This window comes from Lactuca saligna, chromosome 9, assembly GCF_052625555.1.
Source record: "Lactuca saligna cultivar CGN05327 chromosome 9, ASM5262555v1, whole genome shotgun sequence".
Lineage (NCBI taxonomy): Eukaryota > Viridiplantae > Streptophyta > Magnoliopsida > Asterales > Asteraceae > Lactuca > Lactuca saligna.
In genome coordinates, this window is record NC_136425.1 from 192,657,710 (window position 1) to 192,677,116 (window position 19,407).

The 19,407-nt window shown below is 34.8% G+C and overlaps 3 protein-coding genes across 4 annotated transcripts; 1 reads left to right on the forward strand and 2 right to left on the reverse strand.

Moving 5' to 3' along the window:
• Nucleotides 1–965: 965 nt before the first annotated feature.
• On the reverse strand, nt 966–4,973 carry LOC145015169 (regulator of nonsense transcripts UPF3-like). The gene is made up of 12 exons (XM_078973618.1): nt 4,548–4,973; nt 3,802–3,908; nt 3,640–3,735; nt 3,452–3,550; nt 3,262–3,347; nt 2,888–2,992; nt 2,651–2,789; nt 2,478–2,551; nt 2,008–2,380; nt 1,812–1,936; nt 1,667–1,719; nt 966–1,513 (listed from the first exon to the last, which is right to left on the reverse strand). Exons 1-11 carry the CDS (start codon nt 4,685–4,687, stop codon nt 1,681–1,683), a joined length of 1,383 nt encoding a protein of 460 aa, XP_078829744.1. The 5' UTR covers nt 4,688–4,973; the 3' UTR covers nt 966–1,513; nt 1,667–1,680.
• A 7,854-nt stretch (nt 4,974–12,827) lies between these two features.
• On the forward strand, nt 12,828–16,332 carry LOC145015174 (RNA-binding KH domain-containing protein). The gene is made up of 8 exons (XM_078973622.1): nt 12,828–13,034; nt 13,126–13,266; nt 13,947–14,032; nt 14,722–14,867; nt 15,078–15,212; nt 15,298–15,414; nt 15,513–15,656; nt 15,749–16,332. Exons 2-8 carry the CDS (start codon nt 13,169–13,171, stop codon nt 15,905–15,907), a joined length of 885 nt encoding a protein of 294 aa, XP_078829748.1. The 5' UTR covers nt 12,828–13,034; nt 13,126–13,168; the 3' UTR covers nt 15,908–16,332.
• Nucleotides 16,140–18,069, reverse strand: LOC145015177 (uncharacterized). Of its 2 annotated transcripts, none has more exons than XM_078973626.1 (3): nt 17,785–18,069; nt 16,826–17,072; nt 16,140–16,718 (listed from the first exon to the last, which is right to left on the reverse strand). In XM_078973626.1, the coding sequence occupies exons 1-2, from the start codon at nt 17,858–17,860 to the stop codon at nt 16,831–16,833; spliced, it is 318 nt and encodes a 105-aa protein (XP_078829752.1). In that variant the 5' UTR covers nt 17,861–18,069; the 3' UTR covers nt 16,140–16,718; nt 16,826–16,830. The 2 variants fall into 2 exon arrangements, with proteins under 2 accessions (XP_078829752.1, XP_078829753.1); XM_078973627.1 differs by having other exon boundaries at nt 16,140–16,732.
• Nucleotides 18,070–19,407: the final 1,338 nt, after the last annotated feature.

Genomic DNA, 19,407 nt, shown 5'->3' on the forward strand with positions numbered 1-19,407 from the left:
TCAAAAACATTAACATCCCATAACTGCTAAATGCAAAACTGGTTGAGCACATTATCGCACATTTTTTTTGACCAACGAACTCCATCACCATTGAGATCAAATTGATTAATCATACGAACACATTCATCCACACTTCTCGACTAACCGAATCGATTCAGCATCAGGCTTAAGCTCTTGGGAGTGATGCAATCTGTTCCATCCATTTCATACATACGGAAGACTTTCCTGATTCCTCAAGTCCTCAAGTTTCTCATCTTCCTTTGCACTTTCCATGGCTTCCATTTGACAATTTGACAAGAAATTCAACATCTTCAATTAAAATGTCTTTGTCCAAGATCAATCTAACACAATGTTGCAGCTATGATGGAGAGATCATATTATTTTTTTTTTTTTTTTTTTGAAAGAGAGATCATATTATTTCCATATCTATCAAAGTGACCAAATATGCGTTTGTAATCACTTGAGTTCATGTGAATGGCTTTACAATCTGAGTTGTATCGATTAAGCAAATAAAGGAGTAAATTATGATTTGGAAGATTGATATTCCAAAGCGATGAAGTGGAAGGGGTGGGTTTTAAAGGCGTTGCAAAGGAGAAAGGACAAACATGCCCCTAGTGTGGGGTTGCTAACAGCTAAAGAAACATACAAGTTTTGAGAGTGACTAAAAGGGTAACAAATTAAAATTTTAGGGGTGGTCTGAGTTAAAAAATCCTTCTAGGGACCAAGCGTGCAAATAATCAATAACCACAAGGACGATCCGTGTAATTTTCTCAAAGAAATTTTATATAAAAGTTGTAAGACATGTCTTATTTTGTAAAAACGAAGATTTCTATAAATAATAAGAGTTCTATAAAAGTCGGGAATCCACACTTGGCCGCTTGGGGAATATATTCGAATTTTTTTTACTTGCATAAAGTGACAAAAATGGTCTCACCATTGTAATTAATAATAATAAAAAAAATAAATTAAAAAAAAAAGTATTATCAAAACAAATCCCACAATGAAAAAGCCGGTTCTTAGTTCTTACTATGGCTTTCTTGAAATTACAGAAATTGAAGCCCACGTCTCCCTTTATCTATGTTTTTATGTGCACACATTATGGTATCAAGAGGCAACACACACCATTCCCATTCCAAATTAGGAAGTATAGTATAGTATAGTATAGTATATACAATCACCTTTAAAAGGGTAAAACGGTAAAATCCGACGAGCCAAGTCATATTCACATACATGATGATGATGATGATATCGACAGCTCCATTGGGCAACCATGTTCCCGCTTCAAAGGGATAGTTTCGTCTTTTTCTACGGGTTACTTCTTTTGTTTTAAGAAAAAAAAACACCTTTTTGATTCTCTTTCCTGTTCTTGCTCCATTTGTAAAATAAGGGTAGTGGAGTCCCTCTAGGGTTTCGGGAATATTTCCTTTTTTCTTCAATTCATGATTATATTGTTTTGATCACTGGTTGATTGAAAGAATACTTTCCCGGGTGCAAGCAGGTTTTAAATCCATTACTGCAAAAAAAATTTAAAAAAAAAAAAAAAAAATGTACTTTGAAGAACAAAATATACAGGAATCAAAAAGGTCATAGAAGAAGAAAATAATTTCAAAGTATAATGTTGTAACAGAAAGAAAAGAAAGTATTTTGCTATAAGATGAAGGATTACCTTTAGTGACACACCTAAGAGCCAGAACTTGGCTTTTGAACCCACACTCGCTTCTGAAAATACCATTATCAATTAGAAGACTAAATGGGAAAGAAAAAGAAAATGGTCAACAAAAAGTTGACCTCGATGTGGGACCCACACCCACCTCATAGCCAGCAGAAACTCCTCTTTTTGGAGGTTTTCCCTCGTTTGAATTTGAAAAGACATCCGACTCCTTATTAGCATTATGTGAAGATGCCCGGCGATTACCACTGTGTTTATAGGAGGAGCCTGCAATGCATGCATAAAAAATAAGCATACAGCTGATTATACAACGAGGGTATTTTGGTCATTTGACAAACCTTCTGCGCTATCCGGTAGCAGTTGTGTGGATTGAGAAGCGGAAGATGACAAAGACTCATCACTCGCATGCGACCTTAATGGAGTCCAAACACCACGATCTGGTTTCTCTTTATTCCTAGACCTTTTATCCATTTTTTCACCATAAAATCCATCTTGAGGTTTATCATCTTGTAAACCGTTTGAAAGTGGGCCCACATTTTGTGGCCTAGGTGGTCTTCTATCCTTATCCTGATTCTGTTCAGATTGATTTTGTCTTGAATCTTTCAGAAGTATGCTTCTTATGATCCTTCCACTCGCCTCCTGTCGTTGATTCTGTCTGCCACCACCAGAACCATATAAAAGTTTCTGCTGAGGTGTCATGCCAGTGGTGACCTGGAATTTTTAAAAAGTGACATTGTGTATCATATTTTATTTAAAAAAAAAAATTGAAAAAAGTGCAGCATTGTAGGATTAGAATTTAGAACTTTACATTGGGAATTTCCTTTTCTTTTCCTTTTAACAGCAAAATTTTCTTCTTCCCAGTATCAGAGGCTCCAAAAGAACCTGCAGAAATATAAGCAACTTAAAGGGCAGATTGACCTAAAGTGAAATTAAAAATTACAAGAAATTTAAGTAAAAGGAACATTTTACATATTTACATACCCTTCTCTTCATCCAATACTACACTTCCAGATTGAGTGGATGAACTAGGAGACTTTTCAGAAGCCTGACGTTCAGCTCGTTTGACATAAGTTGACTTTTCTTTCCCATTTGTGCTCTTTCCACCTTCCCTTTGGACATACTGTTAAACAAATCACAATAACATATGAGATATGTAAACAAATTTCACAAAGTGTTTACACATAATTCATTTGATGATGAAGATTAAGATAGTGATACCATGGTAGAATTTCTCTTTTCAGAACCACGTTTCACTACAGTAGAATTTGAACTTGAAGATGATGCACCATTCCTTCTCATTAACTTCCCATTAGGCAAAGACCTCTGCAGCAAACAATGGAAAGCAGTGGGGATGAATAGAAATTAGATAGCTTTATTACATTAAAGATGATATCACTTCACAAAGGATCTGTTGTGGTAAGGTAAAAGCTTGAACAAAGAACCAATGTGTGGATATGCCTTTTGCAACTTATGTAATTAAACCATGTCCTAATTCACAACTAAAAGCACCTCTATTATTTCACTTTCTCATAGCTGTAAGTTCATGTAACTTAATACAAAATAAACTACATTCTCAAAAGTAGAATTCCTACCCGGGGTCCACCCTTGGCAGCTCTTTTCTGGCGAACAAAATCCATTAATGGTGTGACTATAGGAGCCTCTTTAGCAGCACCTACAGCTACAAGAACATAGTAGAAAACTCAGAGTTTACTAACCCTTTATATGCCAACTCAAATTTAAGTTTTTTTGCAAGATCAAAAGTTAAAAGAACTTTAGACTGACCAGCTCGTTCAGCTTCCTTTCTCTCCAATTGTATCTCTGCACTTGGAAGATTCTCAACAGGCTTTGAAACAGATTCAAGGAATTCAAGATATTCAGGATCTATAATATGTTCATGAAAAAGTTGGTTGTGAGTGATAAGTAAGATAATGTGTTACTGTGTTAGATGTCAATAATAAGCCTCATAATACCTTTCATTATGGTCCCTTCACGCCCATCCTTTTTAGACCATTGCTTTGGAACACGCTGTGAAGGTGCATACTCAACTATTGTTTTAAATTGGGTACCTGAGAAAATGAAAAAAAGTAAATTTTAATTCATAATAAGAGATGTTGGTTTAATGAAAAAATTACCCTTCTCGTTAACAAAAACATGCCCATCATAGAACTCTGCAAACTCAATGACATCCTCTGGCCTCTTAAAGTCAATATAGGCTCTGGAATATGATTGACACTTCAGGCTGCAAACAGAGTTCAATGGAAGAAAAAGTGCTATTAACTTATTCTGGGAAAAAAAAAAGATGGTCCCAACACATACATTGAGCATATAGATACATGCTGATTCATGGTCACCACTTGTGTAAAGGATGAACATAATTACATGTGGGGACTGGGGGAGAAAGTTGCAAGAATGAGACTGTCAAGATGGCAATGCTACTTTCAAATGAAAAGAAGGAAAAAAGAAAAGAGGTATGTAAATGAAGCTTTTCTTTCTCTTCCTACAGCAATTAATCTTATTGTCCAGGCGAAAATCTTTACCAAACTTCCCTCTGTTCAAGTTCTACTCCCGGTTAAGCTAAAATCACCACAAAACAGGGCGAACAACCCCTTCAACTGAACTCCATGGTCTAACGCTCATCCCACAACACAATGAAATCAGCTTTTAAGGGCTTAAAGATTTAATTTCTTAGTCTCCTAACATCCAGAAACTAGGGATAACCAAACGCCTAAATCACTTTGGTTGATAGAAAGCAAGTCTTCCAATTGTTGTAACTTGTAACGTAAGCTAATCAGCAACATTCCATAGCCAGTTTTATAAACAAATTTCAACATGCTAGCAGTAAACCGAAGCTTAAACGGACTGAACACAAAACCCTAACCTTTGCTTTCCGGAACGGAAACTGAACCAATTATAGCGACCGGAAAAACGGGCGTCAATTTGCTCCATGAGCGCCGACTGGGATATCGTATGCGGCAAGTGCCGAAGCACAACTTTCGTCCGATCTAACGGACCCTTCATGCGTTTTTCCGCGAACAGCAAAACCAAACCCTATAATCTTTTTAACTATGAAAAAACGAACTTTAATCCTTCGAAAACGTTATTCGTGCAGAATAGGGCAATTACATCTCATTCGTTGCGTTACAACCGATGGTAAGTAGTCGATTTCGTGCCCTAATTTTTTAATTTTAATCCCAAACTGCATTGAAATAGAAAGTCATACGCCAGGGATTGGGGAGGGCGATATATGGAATTACAAAGAGTGACGAAAGAGGATTTTGTTTCTGCGTACAAAACTACAAATCGTTCTTCCTACTCCATACCTAAAATTATATATTTATGGTTTTAGATAAACCTATCAATAATAATAATAATAATAATAATAATAATAATACATTGTAATGTCGTATTCTTATAATTCTTTTATTATTATTATTGTTTTTAAGAAAATTTCTAGAAATTTTTAAATATATTTTAGTAATTTTTAACAAAATCCTAAATTTTTTTAACAGAAAAATTACGATTATTTCGCTTTTTGAATTAAAAAAAAAAAAAAAAAAAAAAAAAAAAAAAAAAAAACGACTAATTTATTCACTTTAGCATTTTTGACTTGTTCAATATGCCATGGAACCAAATCGTTGATTTTTCTACAATAAAGGGACTTTTCTGTATATTCCGTCAAAATTTATATATAATGTATAAATGTATTTTTTACGTATTTATATCTATTTTTTTACGTATTTATATATATTTTTAAAAGTTTTTATATGTATATGTATACGTATTTTATGTATTTTAAATATATAAACGTATTTTTATGTATGTATATATATAAAGTATTTTACATAATTTTATGTATTTTATGTGTTATTTCTTATGTATTACATATTTATATTTATTTTTACGTATTTATGTATTTTTAAAATTTTTTATCTAGATGTTTATATATTTTTATATATTTTAAATGTGTAAACGTATTTTTTACGTATTTACATGTATTTTTGAGTATTTTACATATTTTGATGTCTTTTATGAGTTTTTTTATGTATTACGTATTTATATGTATTTTTACGTATTTATATATTTTTTGTAAGTTTTTTATATAGATGTTTATGTATTTTTATATATTTTAAATGTATAAACATATTATTTTACGTATTTATACATATTTTTTATTTCAAATTGTCTTCACCATTTCATCTAATTCACACAGCTTCTTCGAGTTTGATTTTGTTCAGCCCTATCAACAACCATGTGGACTATCAGCAGTTTTGTAGTAAGGGTGAACATTTGGACCGGACCGGACCGATTCCAGAAAATGTTGTGAACCGTGGACTGAACCGGATGAGACATACCGGGTCCAGGTTTATGTCCGGGTTTTCTGGTTCTTAGACCCGTTTGGATCGGGACAATTTTACATGCATATGGTACAACTTGTTAAAACGCGTTTTTGGGTTTGATACAACTCGTTAAAACGAATATGTTGTTGGATTTGATGTGTTACAACTCATTAAAATGAATATTTTTTTTATTTTAATATGGTACAACTCGTAAAAATAAATATATTTTCGTTTCTTGGGCCTTTTGGACCTACTTTGATTGTTTATACTTTATACCATTTGTTTAAGGGGGTGTAAATAACTGAATATAACACCAAAAACAACACAAAGTATTGTCTAAAATCATCTACAAACTCTAAATTACACATTGAAAAAATCGTATGTCAATCCGACTTAAAACGAATGAGATATGCTTGTTTAAAAATTTCAAAGAATACAAAATTTTAAATTTCTTGTTGAAAAGCTTAAATATTTCATCTTTGATATCTTATCTTTGAAGGATTGTAACTCATCGAATATAACACAAAAAACAACAAAATTATAATCTAAAACATCTACAAATTCAAAATTACACATTGGAAAAAACCGCATGTCAATTTGACTTAAAACGAATAAGATATTTTTATTTAAATAATTTCACATAATACAAAAGTTTAAAATATTTCAGCTTTGATATCTTATCTTTGAAAGATTGTAGCTCATCGAATATAACAGTATAACACCAAAAACAACAAAATTATAGTTTAAAATCATCTACAAACTATAAATCACAAGTTGGAAAAAAAACGCATGTAAACCCGACTTAAAACGAATGAGATATGTATGTTTAAAAATTTTCACAGAATACAAAAGTTTAAATTTCTTGTTGAATATTTCAGTTTTGATATCTCATCTTTGAATGATTGTAACTCATCAAATATAGTACCAAAAACAACACAATTATAGTCTAAAATCATCTACAAACTCTAAATTACACGTGAGAAAAAATCGCATGTCAATCCAACTTAAAACGAATGAGATATGCTTGTTTAAATAATTTCAATGAATACAAAAATTTTAATTTCTTGCTGAAAAACTTAAATATTTTAGTTTTGATATCTCATATTTGAAGGATTGTAACTATCTGAACATAACACCAAAAACAACAAAATTATAGTCTAAAATTATCTACAGACTCTAAATTACACGTTGGAAAAAACCGTATGTCAATCCGACTTAAAACGAATGAGATATGCTTATTTAAAGAATTTCACATAATATAAATTTGTTTAAAATAAGCAGGTCCAAAACCGGTTTTTACCAGTAACCGACTGGACCGTACCGGTAAAAAATCCATACTAGACGGGTAAAAAATCTGGACCATTTTTGCTCAAATCCTAGAACCGAGAACTGGCCTGAGTGTCCAAAAAAACATTCCAATCCGGTTCGGTCCACAACTCCACATGTCCACCTTATCCTAGAGTTATCAGTAATTTAATAAATACAGATAACAACAATCAACAAATAAGACTTAGTTAGTCTAACATGCACCCTACTATGACATAGGCAATATAAAGAAGACTTGCCTCGCAAATAGCAGAATAACAAAACAGCTCTCTGACAGTGAAGATCAGTACTAAGAATCAACTAATCATCAATATAAAAGTACCCTCATAGTCGAATTTAAAACCCTCAAGTTGACCTAAAGTCAACTTGGTTAAAAAAAAGTCAACATTCAAAGTCAGCACCAGCTGACCTTCCTTGTTGTGGCCAACCATAGGTCATCTCTCACAACTTAATGGATTAAGCTCTTAACCCTTAACCTCATAAGCTACAAATCTCAAATCTGAACCTTCCCAAGGTCTTGATGGATAGTGTTTCCAACTTTTTCCATTAAGACATCCCAATAAGCCAAGATCTGAAATCCAAATGTAACACCCAAAAATTTCAAACCAATTTAAACTTTTTATACATATCAAGTTCATTGAAAACATTACAACTTTGTTTTCAAAATATTAGTTATCAGAGTTTTTCACAGGAACATGAATATAATAGGAGGAGTTGTAGGATCACGCCTTCGCCTTGCCGTGATCCTCTGATGTACCTGAAACAATAAACTGAAACTGTAAGCCTGAAAGCTTAGTGAGTTACCCCCCAAAATACCGATACACATACAGTCCACATAGCAATATCAACATTAGCATATCATATCAATAACACAGAACAGCATGCACTGGGTCCACAACTTTACAAGCTAGACTACCCCTGGGCCCTCAGTACGAGTCTATAATGCCTACCGGGCCCTCAACTCGTATCTGGAATGCCATCGAGCCCTCAGTACGAGTCTGGAATGCCTACCACGCCCTCAGTTTGTATCTGGAATGCTCTCGAGTCCTCAGTATGAGTCTGGAATGCCTATCGGGCCCTCAACTCATATCTGGAATACTCTCGGGTTTGTTGGCTACCGCACGGAGCAATACAACCTCAACCCACCCCACATAACATGTCGACATGTAACAAATAAATGCACATACAGGTAATCAATCAGTATCACAGGCAATCTTACAAATCTACCCGGTTAGCATATCAACTGGCACACATTACTAACTCAACTCAACATATCCATAACTACTAGGATATGAAATCCAATGGGCCGACCTTGGTGCCTTAGACCCCTTAGTATAGTGAGGATAACTCACCTGCAACTGCCGACTTGAAGAAATAAGACCACGCTGCTCCGACCGCCAACACGAACTCCACCACTGATCATCACCAAATAAACAAACCAATAAACACCAATAATTACCAAAATATATTTGGGAATCAAACTGGTCAACCCTTGGTCAAAGTGGTTGACTCTACTCGCCGAGTCACCCCGTCAACTCGCCGAGTTCCCTTATCCATAAAACTCTCATAACACACTTAACTCGCCGAGTCGCCCCAAGACTCGTCGAGTCCAATGATCTCTGAGTTCCATTCTGACCAACTCATTGAGTCCCCAACCAAAACACTAATCCAATGCTTTAACTGAAAGGGATCGGGGTTCTGCGACCCGACTCGCCAAGTCCAAGAATAGACTTGCCGAGTCCAAGACAATCTTCATCAGACTCACCGAGTTGTTCTTCCAAATCATCGAGTTCCTGCCCATCTTCATACAACTCGCCGAGTCTACCCATGTGACTCGCCGAGTTACTATGCGACTCAACTCCGATATCAAGCCCAACTCGCCGAGTCATCTTCTAGACTTGCCAAGTCCACACGTACATCTTCATTCAGACGATTTCAGGCCATTTCATTGCTTCCAATACATATATTTGGACTCCTAGGGACAAATTCACACGTAAAGTTTCCAACTTTACGTGCATGCAAGGCTCACCAAGCTCCAATCAAGCTATAAGGAGGTTTTTGGGACAAAGATACTCTAAATTAAACCCCATGGTTGATGCTTTAAGCTTTCATAATTCACTATTAACCTAGATCTGAAGTTGCAACTTCAGATCTAATCTCTAAACCCGAAGTGGGTTCCAATCAAGCTAAAATTCCCAAAACAACAACCAAGAATGGATTTAGAAGGAGAAACTCAAGGTAACGACTTGTTACCTTAGAAATGTGCCTAAGAAGGACTAGATTTCGGATCTACAATGGCCTCCCGATGCTAGCCTCTTGATCTTCTAACTTTCTCCTCTTAAATTCTTCTTCCAAACTCAAACTTCAACAATAGAGGCTCACACACACTAACTAGGGTTTCTGGAACTCAAATGGGCAGTAAAGAGGCTAAGGGTGGCTATAATGTGCTTTATATATAACACAAACCCCGAATTAGGGTTTTTCTCCCTTCAGCACCAACTTGTTGAGTCCAGTTGCCGACTCGCCGAGTTGGTCAATTAACATGCATCCAGAATCGCGACCCGAATCGCCGAGTCGACCTTCCGTACTTTCACTTAGAACCATGAACTTGTACTTCTGAACTCGGGGTGTTACACCAAAGCTCTTAATGATTGCACCAATTTCATGGATACTATACTAAGTCATGAAAGTCCCATTTTCTAACCACCACCATGGTCCATAAGTCAAATAAGGCAAATAAAGGTTATGGAGTCCGCTCAAACTCTAAGAACAACAAGATATTGTGTAACGCCCCATTTATTTAAATAAATTAACAAATGTAAGTCCCAGACTAATTGTGGAGAATTTAGAAGTTGGAGGTTTAAATTTGTAAGTTCTGGATTTGGTTTGTAAATATTTTGAAGTCAGGGGCTATTTGGTAGGTTTTAGACTTAAAATGAGATGAATTTATGGAAGCGGGGGCTAAGGAGTAAATTATGGACTTCTTGTGAAGGGATTTCAAATGGTTGGGGGTTAAAGGGTAACTTATGCATTTATTTTGTAAGAAAAAAAGGGAGGGAGGGGCCGATTAGGGTATTATGGAAACTTGTTTAATGTATCAGGTATTTAAGGGTTTAGTAACCCTAACCCTAAGAGAAAAACCCTCCATTCGACACCCCTTATACCTCCCGTGTTCAGCCGTCAACCCACCCTCTCTCTTCCGGTTGCAGCCACACCTCACAACTCCTCTATCACCGATCATTGTTCCTCACATGTGAAGTCGGAGGGTCACCGAGATATCGCCGCTGCCACCGGTAAAGCCGAGAATGCCAACTGGAGGGTCGTGGAACCCCTTCAGCCGCTGCCAAGGACCACCGAACCCTCTCCATCCTTTTCCCTCTCTTCCTCTCGCCGACAATCGCACGTTGCTGGGAAAGAACCATCATGTTAGGCGATTGGGCACCGGATAGGGGAAACTTTCGTCGAGTTGGGATCGTAGCACCATCATGAGTGCTGCCGTTGCATCCATTTTGTGACCATCATGAGGCGTTTCTCTGGCTTCCCACGATGTTCCCGACAACAGCCGTCGCAGAGGCGACCTTCAACAATGTTGCAGCGGCGGCGATCGAGCTTTTCTTGCGGCGGCGCTGAGAAGGTTGCCAAAGGAAGGTGACGGTTGTGAAATGGTGTCGTATGTTTAGGGTTAGACGATTGGAGGAGAACACCGGGTATAACCCATGCAATTCTTCAACATTTGGACGTTTTTACAATACCAGCCCCTCCTCACCAAATCCTCTTCAACTTTAATCCACTATTTACCCTTTAGCCCTTAATTCTACAATTTCATTTCACTTTAGGTCCAAAACTTTCCAAACAACCCTTTAGCCTCCACAATCTCTTCAATTTACGTCCCAATAAATTACCAAGTAGTCCCTGCCTTCATAAATATTTACAAACCATTCCGGAACTTACCATTTTAACCCCCAACTTCTAAAATTGTAACAATCAACCCTCGAAACTAACGCCTTACTCAATTATTATTGATTTTAGGGCTTCTATGCATTTATTTATTTATTTTATAAACGGGGTGTTACAACGTCATTGGTTAACTGACGACTAGATATCACGAATTAATTGGGACCTTAAATTGTAATTGGTTAATTTCTTTTAGATGATTAAATCTCAACAAAGTAAGTGACAAGAGTAATAATATAACAAAATAAGTTAATATAACTACCATATTAGTAATATTACTCAAATAATTTTTATTAAAATAGAGATTATTCAAGGTGTTTGAAAATTTATTGGGCTCGATAACTTCACTAAGTGTCTAAGCTATGATTAATTGCTAGACACTACCTAATCAATTGTATATGGAGGAAATGACTAAACTAACAATTTTCCCTAATTACCTATCCAAAAATAGCAAAAAAGCCAAAAATAGCCCACGAAAGAGTAGTTCGACCAGAGTTGACTACGGTGACGACGATCAAAGGGGGAAATCTAAGGTTTTAGGGTAATGAGCTACTGTTTCGGGTTAACTATAACTTCTTTTTTTTTTTTTTTTTTTTTTTTTTCATTTTGAAAATCTAAAACCGTAGATTATTTTATAACCTACGGTTTTCTCTCAACGAACTATGGTTTCCCAAACTGTAGTCTATAATTTTGAGAAAAAAGTCTACAATTTTTTTTTTTTTTTTTTAATAAATGGAGAGTTGTTTTTTGAGAATTATTTTGATAAGAAATATTGTTTGTAAAATGTAGAATAGTTTTTTTGACAATTATTTTGTTAAAAAATATTTTTTTGTAAAACTACTCTCTATTTATTTAAAAATAAAATAAAACCGTAGACTTTTACCCAGAACGGTAGACTACGATTTCGGAACCCGTAGTTCGTCGAGGGCAAACCGTAGGTTATAAAGTAACATACGATTTTAGATTTTCAAAACGAAAATTTTTTATAGTTAATTCGAAACAGTAGATGATTTGACGAAACAATAGCTCACTCTAATTACCTTCGATTTCGTGGACTATTTTTGTATAATTACTTATTTTTGGCTATTTTTAGATAGATAATTAAGAAAAATTGCTATATTAGTAATTCTCTCTTGTATATTACTTAGAGCTAATCGAAGATTAATCGATTTTTCACGGCAATCGGACCTAATAAAATATCTATAAGTTCCGGTTAAAATGGATATAAATAGTAGTTATTATTATTGTGTACACATTTGGACACAATATATATTCTATTACAAAAACTATAAAATAATAATTAAAATAAAGGATTATAATCAGACAATTACAGGTTCATTTAACCTCATTTAGCCCATAGAATCTGATTAAAAAAACACAAAATGAAAGTACCAAATCTAATGATTCGTATCCTATGCGATGATCTTCTCTCCCTCATCGTCACTGTTTACAGTAGAAAACATAGAAAAATACACACAAATACATATACGTATTGGTATAATACAATACAATACAACAAATCAAAGAATCGAATCCGCCATAAGGGACCTCTTTCAATTCTGTACAGTGAGTTTTCTCTCTTACCCTCCAACCCCTCTTGTCATTTTCCTCCTCTCCCTCTCAAGAGGGGTCCAATTAGGGGGAAAAGAGTTGAAGAAATCTGTCTTTCCATTACCATTACCATTTCGATTCCCATTTACCTAATTCACAAACCCTAAACGTCGCGCACCTCAAATCAAGTTTGCCCAGTAAGTTTTTCTATCTGTGTTGTATCTGTTTATACATGTGTTGTGTGCAGAGACACCTCTCATGCTTCTGGGTTTCTTTTTTGCGTAACAGAGCTGACTGCCGAAAGCTTCATAGTACAGAAGATTAACCATTAATGGAGAATAGAATACCACCAGGAAGTTACTTCCAGTACTCTCCTACTGGAGTTCATACTTCACTTCAGAGGTCTTCGTCTCCCTCAGATCGTGAAAGGTTAGAAACTTTTGAGCTCTCTTCAACTCTCTGTATGTGATTATCTATGTTGATAACTTTTGGATCTTGGGTTTCTGTTGTTTTGTGGGATTGTTGCTGTTCTTAGTATTAGTATCCGATATTCTACTATTTGGGGATCTATTTTTTCCTTTTTGGGTTAATTTTGTAATCATATGCTACACTTATCGGTATTTGACCTGTTAATTCGCATATGGGTTGAGCTTGTTTACATATTTTGGTGTTCATTTGAGTTTTATTACAAGTATGGATTTGTTGTTTGGAGAAGTGGCTTTTTTTTTTTGTCAATTTTATTGGGCTTGGATCCTTGGCTTTCAGAATCTTGAAATTAAGAACAGAATTGGCAGATCATGAACATGATCATTCTGATGTTGAAGTCTTGTGATGCCAGTGTTTGTAGATTGAGTGACATTTGTCAAGTGTCAACATCAACTTCCATTTTTTTTAATCATGTATTATGATTTATGAGCTCCACTTTTTGCCTTTTTATATCATGGCTTTCACCCTCACCAGTTCTTGACTTCTTGTTGTTGTATAATTTTCTTTATTATTCAGTTGGAATAGAAGATGAAGTAACTGCATAAAACCTCATCTATATTTATTTTATGGTCTCCATTTTGATTTTTATTTGCATTTGACTATTTGGGAGTTGGTCAACACAGATATTTGGCAGAATTACTTGCAGAAAGGCAGAAGTTGGCACCATTTATGCAAGTCATGCCTATATGCAGCAGGCTTTTAAATCAAGGTTCTTTTATTCATTTTCACTCTTTTAATCTAAATTTTGAATTTGCTAATGGTTAATGGTGAAAACTTTAGTCATTTGATAGTTTTTTTTTTCTTTTCCATTTAAACTGTCCTGATAAAGCATTCTCAATAAAGTGTCCTCTTTGTATCAAGTCAAAAGGAGATACTTATATAGGCATATAGCTTACTGGATTAAAGGATTTTTATTTCCCATAATCCCATTAAGTCCTGTATAGGTAAAATTATGCATAAAGTCTGTTTCTTTTTATAGACCGAATAAACCATATGAATGAGATTATTTAAATCACCATTTTACCCCCTTACATTCCAAAAAAAAAATCATGATATTCATCAATTTTAATGTGAGAAGAGTTGGTAGAAAAAAGAAGGGTAAATAGGAAAAATGTTGGTGTCTAAATACATTAAGCCAAGTTTTTTTTTTTTGGGTTTAACCAATTAAGTTATTCTGTGTAGGTGAAGTAAAAAAGAAAGTCATACGATTATCTGTCCAAATTAAGTGCTTAACCCATTAAGCTCATTAAGTAAAAAGGAAACAATCCCTAACTTCTTTTTCCATTAAGTCCATTAAGTCAAAAAGAAACATGATCTAGCTCTAATTATGTTATGTTGTTGTAATGTGTGTTTCTTCCATATTCATTTGCTATTTTTTTGTTTGTTTTGTTTATGCAGAGATCATGAAAACATCGGGAATGGTTTCGAATCATAATTTTGTGGATCATGAGAGAATGTTGCGTGACAGGTCATATCGGTCATTTAATCAAAAACCTCAAAGGGGTCCAATGGATGTAGAGGCATGGCCCACAATGCAACCAGAGGTATCATCACATTCTTTTTCTTTTCTTTCTTTTTTTGAGTTTTTGAAGGTTTTACAAATAATCCCTGAACCTTTCAAAAGCAGTTGATACAAATACAAATCAATTTTCACTGCTATAATTGAGTAGATTTTTCAAAGTACAATGTCCTATAAAGAAAGTTATTTATTAAAATATTAAAATAAAAGTACGTTGCTATTTATTGTTTTTCAGGATAATCGTCTCCTCCAAAGAATGGCATCATTTCAAGCTTCTGCAATGGGGTGGCCCGCATCACCAGGAATGGCAACCTCCACAGTTATAAAAAAAGTTATCAGACTCGATGTTCCCGTTGAAAAATTCCCAAATGTAAGTAAAAAAAAAAAAATATCATAATTCACTTCTTTTATTTACAAATTTATTCTTAACATGTGATGGAATCATGACATGGCAGTATAACTTTGTGGGCCGAATTCTGGGCCCACGTGGAAATTCTTTGAAAAGGATAGAAGCCATGACAGAGTGTAGAATATATATTAGAGGGCGAGGCTCCGTTAAGGATTCTGTTAAGGTATTATTTATTTCTACTTGTGACATATCTCTCAAGTTATTGTTACATATTTGCATATACGATTTTTTAAAGCAACTTTCTTTTTTTAATGAAATCAGGAAGAGAAGTTAAAAGATAAACCAGGGTATGAACACCTGAATGATCCTCTTCACTTGTTGCTTGAAGCTGAATTTCCTGAAGATATAATTGACTCACGTTTGGATCATGCAGTTACACTACTAGAAAACCTCCTAAAGCCAGTGGTAAGATCAAGAAAAACCCTTTTATTTTCTCTATTAAGTTGTTCTTATATGTACAACATCTAACTTTTTAATTTATTTTTATAAATCACTAGGATGAGTCTATGGACACTTACAAGAAGCATCAACTAAGAGAATTGGCTATGCTAAATGGTACTTTAAGAGAGGAAAGCCCTAGTATGAGTCCTAGCATGAGCCCAAGCATGTCTCCCTTTAATAGCAATGGCATGAAACGCGCCAAAACAGGAAGATGACAGGTGGCATAATCTCAGTGGTTCAAATTCTATTTTGAGATGCTGACGTGTAACCTGCATCAACTATGTGAACCGCAAATGGGTTTCACAAACAAGACATAACCAAAAATCTTTGAATGATCAAGAGAAGAAGGTGGGTGGTGATTGGTTTGGGCAAATGTCACCAATTTGCTTTTCTAACTTAGGGTTTAAAAAGACTCTGTGTGTGTGTGTGTGTGGTTGGGTTTTGATGTTTTTTTAGTTAATTTTTTATTTTTGTAATTTTATTATTCCCATGTTTGATTTATGAAATAAGCATCAAGTGTATTGCTATAGTCTAGGTTTTGATTATATAACCAAGGGATCTATTGAGAGGAGAAAAACTTTGTATAATATTTTGTATGCTTGCATCAACTATTAATTTAATAACAACATTAGATTGCATATTTTTTGGAGTTTGACATTTAACAATTGCCAAGTTTTATCTATTTGATTAAGAACATATTTTTTGGAATGTAGCGTAAAATCATAGTAAAATGACCATTTTACCCTTGGTGTGTCTTTTTCCAATCAAATGTCCAATTCCTTTTTCCTATTCCATTGGTAGAAATCAAGTTAAGTTGCAACATTTCATACAAAAGAACAATGTTCTTTCAGTAATCAATATACAAACAAGAAAGAGAAAAAAAAGGGGAAAACTAGTATATCGTGGTCATATGAATATACATGATACAAAACCTAATGAGAAGATTTAATGCTTTCTCATAATAATGTGTAAAATTGCTCCATTTCCTGTTATGGGTACTTGAAAAGTCCCCTCCTCCATTTACATCTGTGTGAGATAAGCTGTGGTTATGAAATACCCGTAATTACCCTTACACTACCAATGAAAAAAAAAGGGTAAATTTGGAAAAAACAACAAGAAAGAGGCATACATACCTCCATCAGTCACGAAGACCAAGTTCGAGCTCAAGTTCATCATCTTCTTCAAAGAGCCTTAAGAGACGAGCATATTGTTCTTCACGTTTCTTCTTTTGCCATAGCTTGAAAAGGAAAAATGATAAAGTAACAACTGCTGCAAGAACCATGCATATTATGAATATTGTAGATCCATTCTTTTTACGTGAAGATGCATCAGCATCATTATCTTTTGTATCTTTTTGGGAATCTGAATCATCTGAGAAGCCTGGAATCATCAAACGTATAACAAAGTTATTAATATTATCGGGATGAGAAAAAAATAATTTTACAAAATTAGGAAACAACGCATCGTAAGACGTTACATCTGTTATAGCCATGGCACCTCTTTTCTCTTTATGCCATGGCTAACACCTCCATGAATCAATAACTAAATCACTTATTAAATCCTTGCTTCAATTCTAACAAACAGGACTACATCACAAAGGGAACAAGAAACATGTTCCTTAATTAGTTTTGACAGATGAGTCAACTTAAACCCCATTCCATAGAAATTACAACTCTATGTTTAATTCTACTTTTAGCTCATATTCAGCACAATCACAGAACAGGGTTATCGGTGCAATTGTTTGAATTGGTTTAAACTAAATGTAATGTAGCTTTAATTAGCTTGTTCGTTGTTTTCCCTTTCCTTCAAAGCAGGTAAATGATCCATGAGAGATAATAGGGTGGGGGTAGAACCGATAAACCATCATCATATCAAACACAATTTAAGTTAATATGTAATAACCCTAGAACACATTTTGTGAAGAAAAAACATACATTAGCGCTAAATAATCATCCAAATATATCTTCGGGGCCATAAAAACCTCCATAGTTATAATCAAAAGACACAAAATTCGCCAATTCACCAACATTCGGATACGTAATCTTTACGTAAAACAAACAATTAACCAAAAAAAAAGATGAGACAAACGCACCAGGGAGGAATTGAAGGAAAATTGAAAAGAATATCAACAGGAAGCGCAAGAAAATCCGGCGTGAGATCTCAGTCATCTCTGGCTTTTCTGGGTGTTTTCCAAGATTATGAAACCACTCGTCAACCCTACCTACGCGTTCTTTCTTTTTCGTTTATGTGGATGTGGCGTTCTTCATTTCAAACAAGACCCAATCGAATCATGCAGGTCTATCGAGTATCGAGGGCTTTGCACCCGCATTGAACCGACTCGCAAAATAAGAAATAGCGACGGCTAAAACCGACGTTAAATTTGTCCAATGTCCCCCACAAAATCCTGAATTGGATATATAATTACATAGGTATCAGCATATGGACCGAGGAACCGGTCGGAACCGGTACCGGAACCGGCACCGGAACCGGAACCCGATGGAACCGGTCGGATCGGGACCGGGACGTTATTTTTGTGGATTTTTGGAATCGGGAACCGGTAGGAACCGGAACCGATATAACCGGAACCGGTAGAACCGGCAATAACCGGAACCGTATGATGCTATTTTTGAAGGATCGGTTCCAACATTTGAAGACACGACAAGAACCGGTAGGAACCGGGAACCGGTAGAACCGCCGGGCCGGTTCGGTTCTTGATTTTGGCCGAAGCCGGTTCCCGGTTCCGGTCCGGTTCGGGCCGGTTCGGGCCGGTTCGGTCCTTTTGCTCATCCCTATAATTACAGGGTACAAAAAAACATTTTTTTTACACAGAAATTCGATTTTGACACCGTGTTTTTTTTTGTCAATTCTGACACTGTGTTTTCCAGTTTGTTACAATTCTGACTACTTGACCGGTTAACCAGTTTGGAACATCATTGTTTCCAAATCGAACATCATTGTTTCTATTTAAGTCGTATAAATATGTTTTTTTTTTTTTTTCATTTAAAAACCATAGTTTTGTATAAATATATTTTTTTACACTTAAACCATATTTTTATGTATAAATATGTATTAGTTATATAAAAATTATATTTTATATTAAATATGCAACTTTAAAATGTATTTGGAGGTTTGTAGGCGTGTAGTCATTCAAACTCGGATATCAAGTTTACAACCCATCAAATTTTTACATCTTATTAGAAGCTTATGATTAGTTTGATTCTCATGATATAACTAATGCTTTGAATGTAAGAAAAAAAACACCTTGTATTTAAATAAAAATGTGGTTTTTAAATGAAAAAAATATGTTTATACGGTTTAAAATGTAATAAAAAAAATATATTTATACGGTTTCAAATGGAAAATAGACAAAATTGAACAAAATTTGATAAATGATGTTGGGTTGGAACAAAAAAAACATAATGTCAAATTGAAATAAAAAATTAAACTTAGTGTCAAAATCGAAAAAATTGAAAACTTAGTGTTTTTTGTGGAAAAAAAAATCAATTTTGACACATCAGCATATCATGTCATCAAAATTGAGACGTCATCATGCCACATCAGCATGTAACCTGGTTAACCGGTCAAGTGGTCAGAATTGTAACAAATTGGAAAACACAGTGTCAAAATTGACACTAAAAAAAACACGGTGTCAAAATTGAATTTCTATGTAAAAAGAATGTTTTTTTGTACCATTTACCCATAGTTATAATAATTT

Coding starts and splice junctions, on each gene's coding strand:
- LOC145015169 (XM_078973618.1), bottom strand. CDS start 4,687: ATGAAGGGTCCGTTAGATCGGACGAAAGTTGTGCTTCGGCACTTGCCG. Junction 3,551..3,639: donor TGAAGGGACCATAATGAAAG/GTATTATGAGGC, acceptor AACATATTATAG/ATCCTGAATATCTTGAATTC. Junction 1,720..1,811: donor GAGTTTCTGCTGGCTATGAG/GTGGGTGTGGGT, acceptor TGGTATTTTCAG/AAGCGAGTGTGGGTTCAAAA.
- LOC145015174 (XM_078973622.1), top strand. CDS start 13,169: ATGGAGAATAGAATACCACCAGGAAGTTACTTCCAGTACTCTCCTACT. Junction 14,868..15,077: donor GGCCCACAATGCAACCAGAG/GTATCATCACAT, acceptor ATTGTTTTTCAG/GATAATCGTCTCCTCCAAAG. Junction 15,213..15,297: donor CCGTTGAAAAATTCCCAAAT/GTAAGTAAAAAA, acceptor ATGACATGGCAG/TATAACTTTGTGGGCCGAAT.
- LOC145015177 (XM_078973626.1), bottom strand. CDS start 17,860: ATGACTGAGATCTCACGCCGGATTTTCTTGCGCTTCCTGTTGATATTC. Junction 17,073..17,784: donor TTTCCTTCAATTCCTCCCTG/GTGCGTTTGTCT, acceptor TGATGATTCCAG/GCTTCTCAGATGATTCAGAT.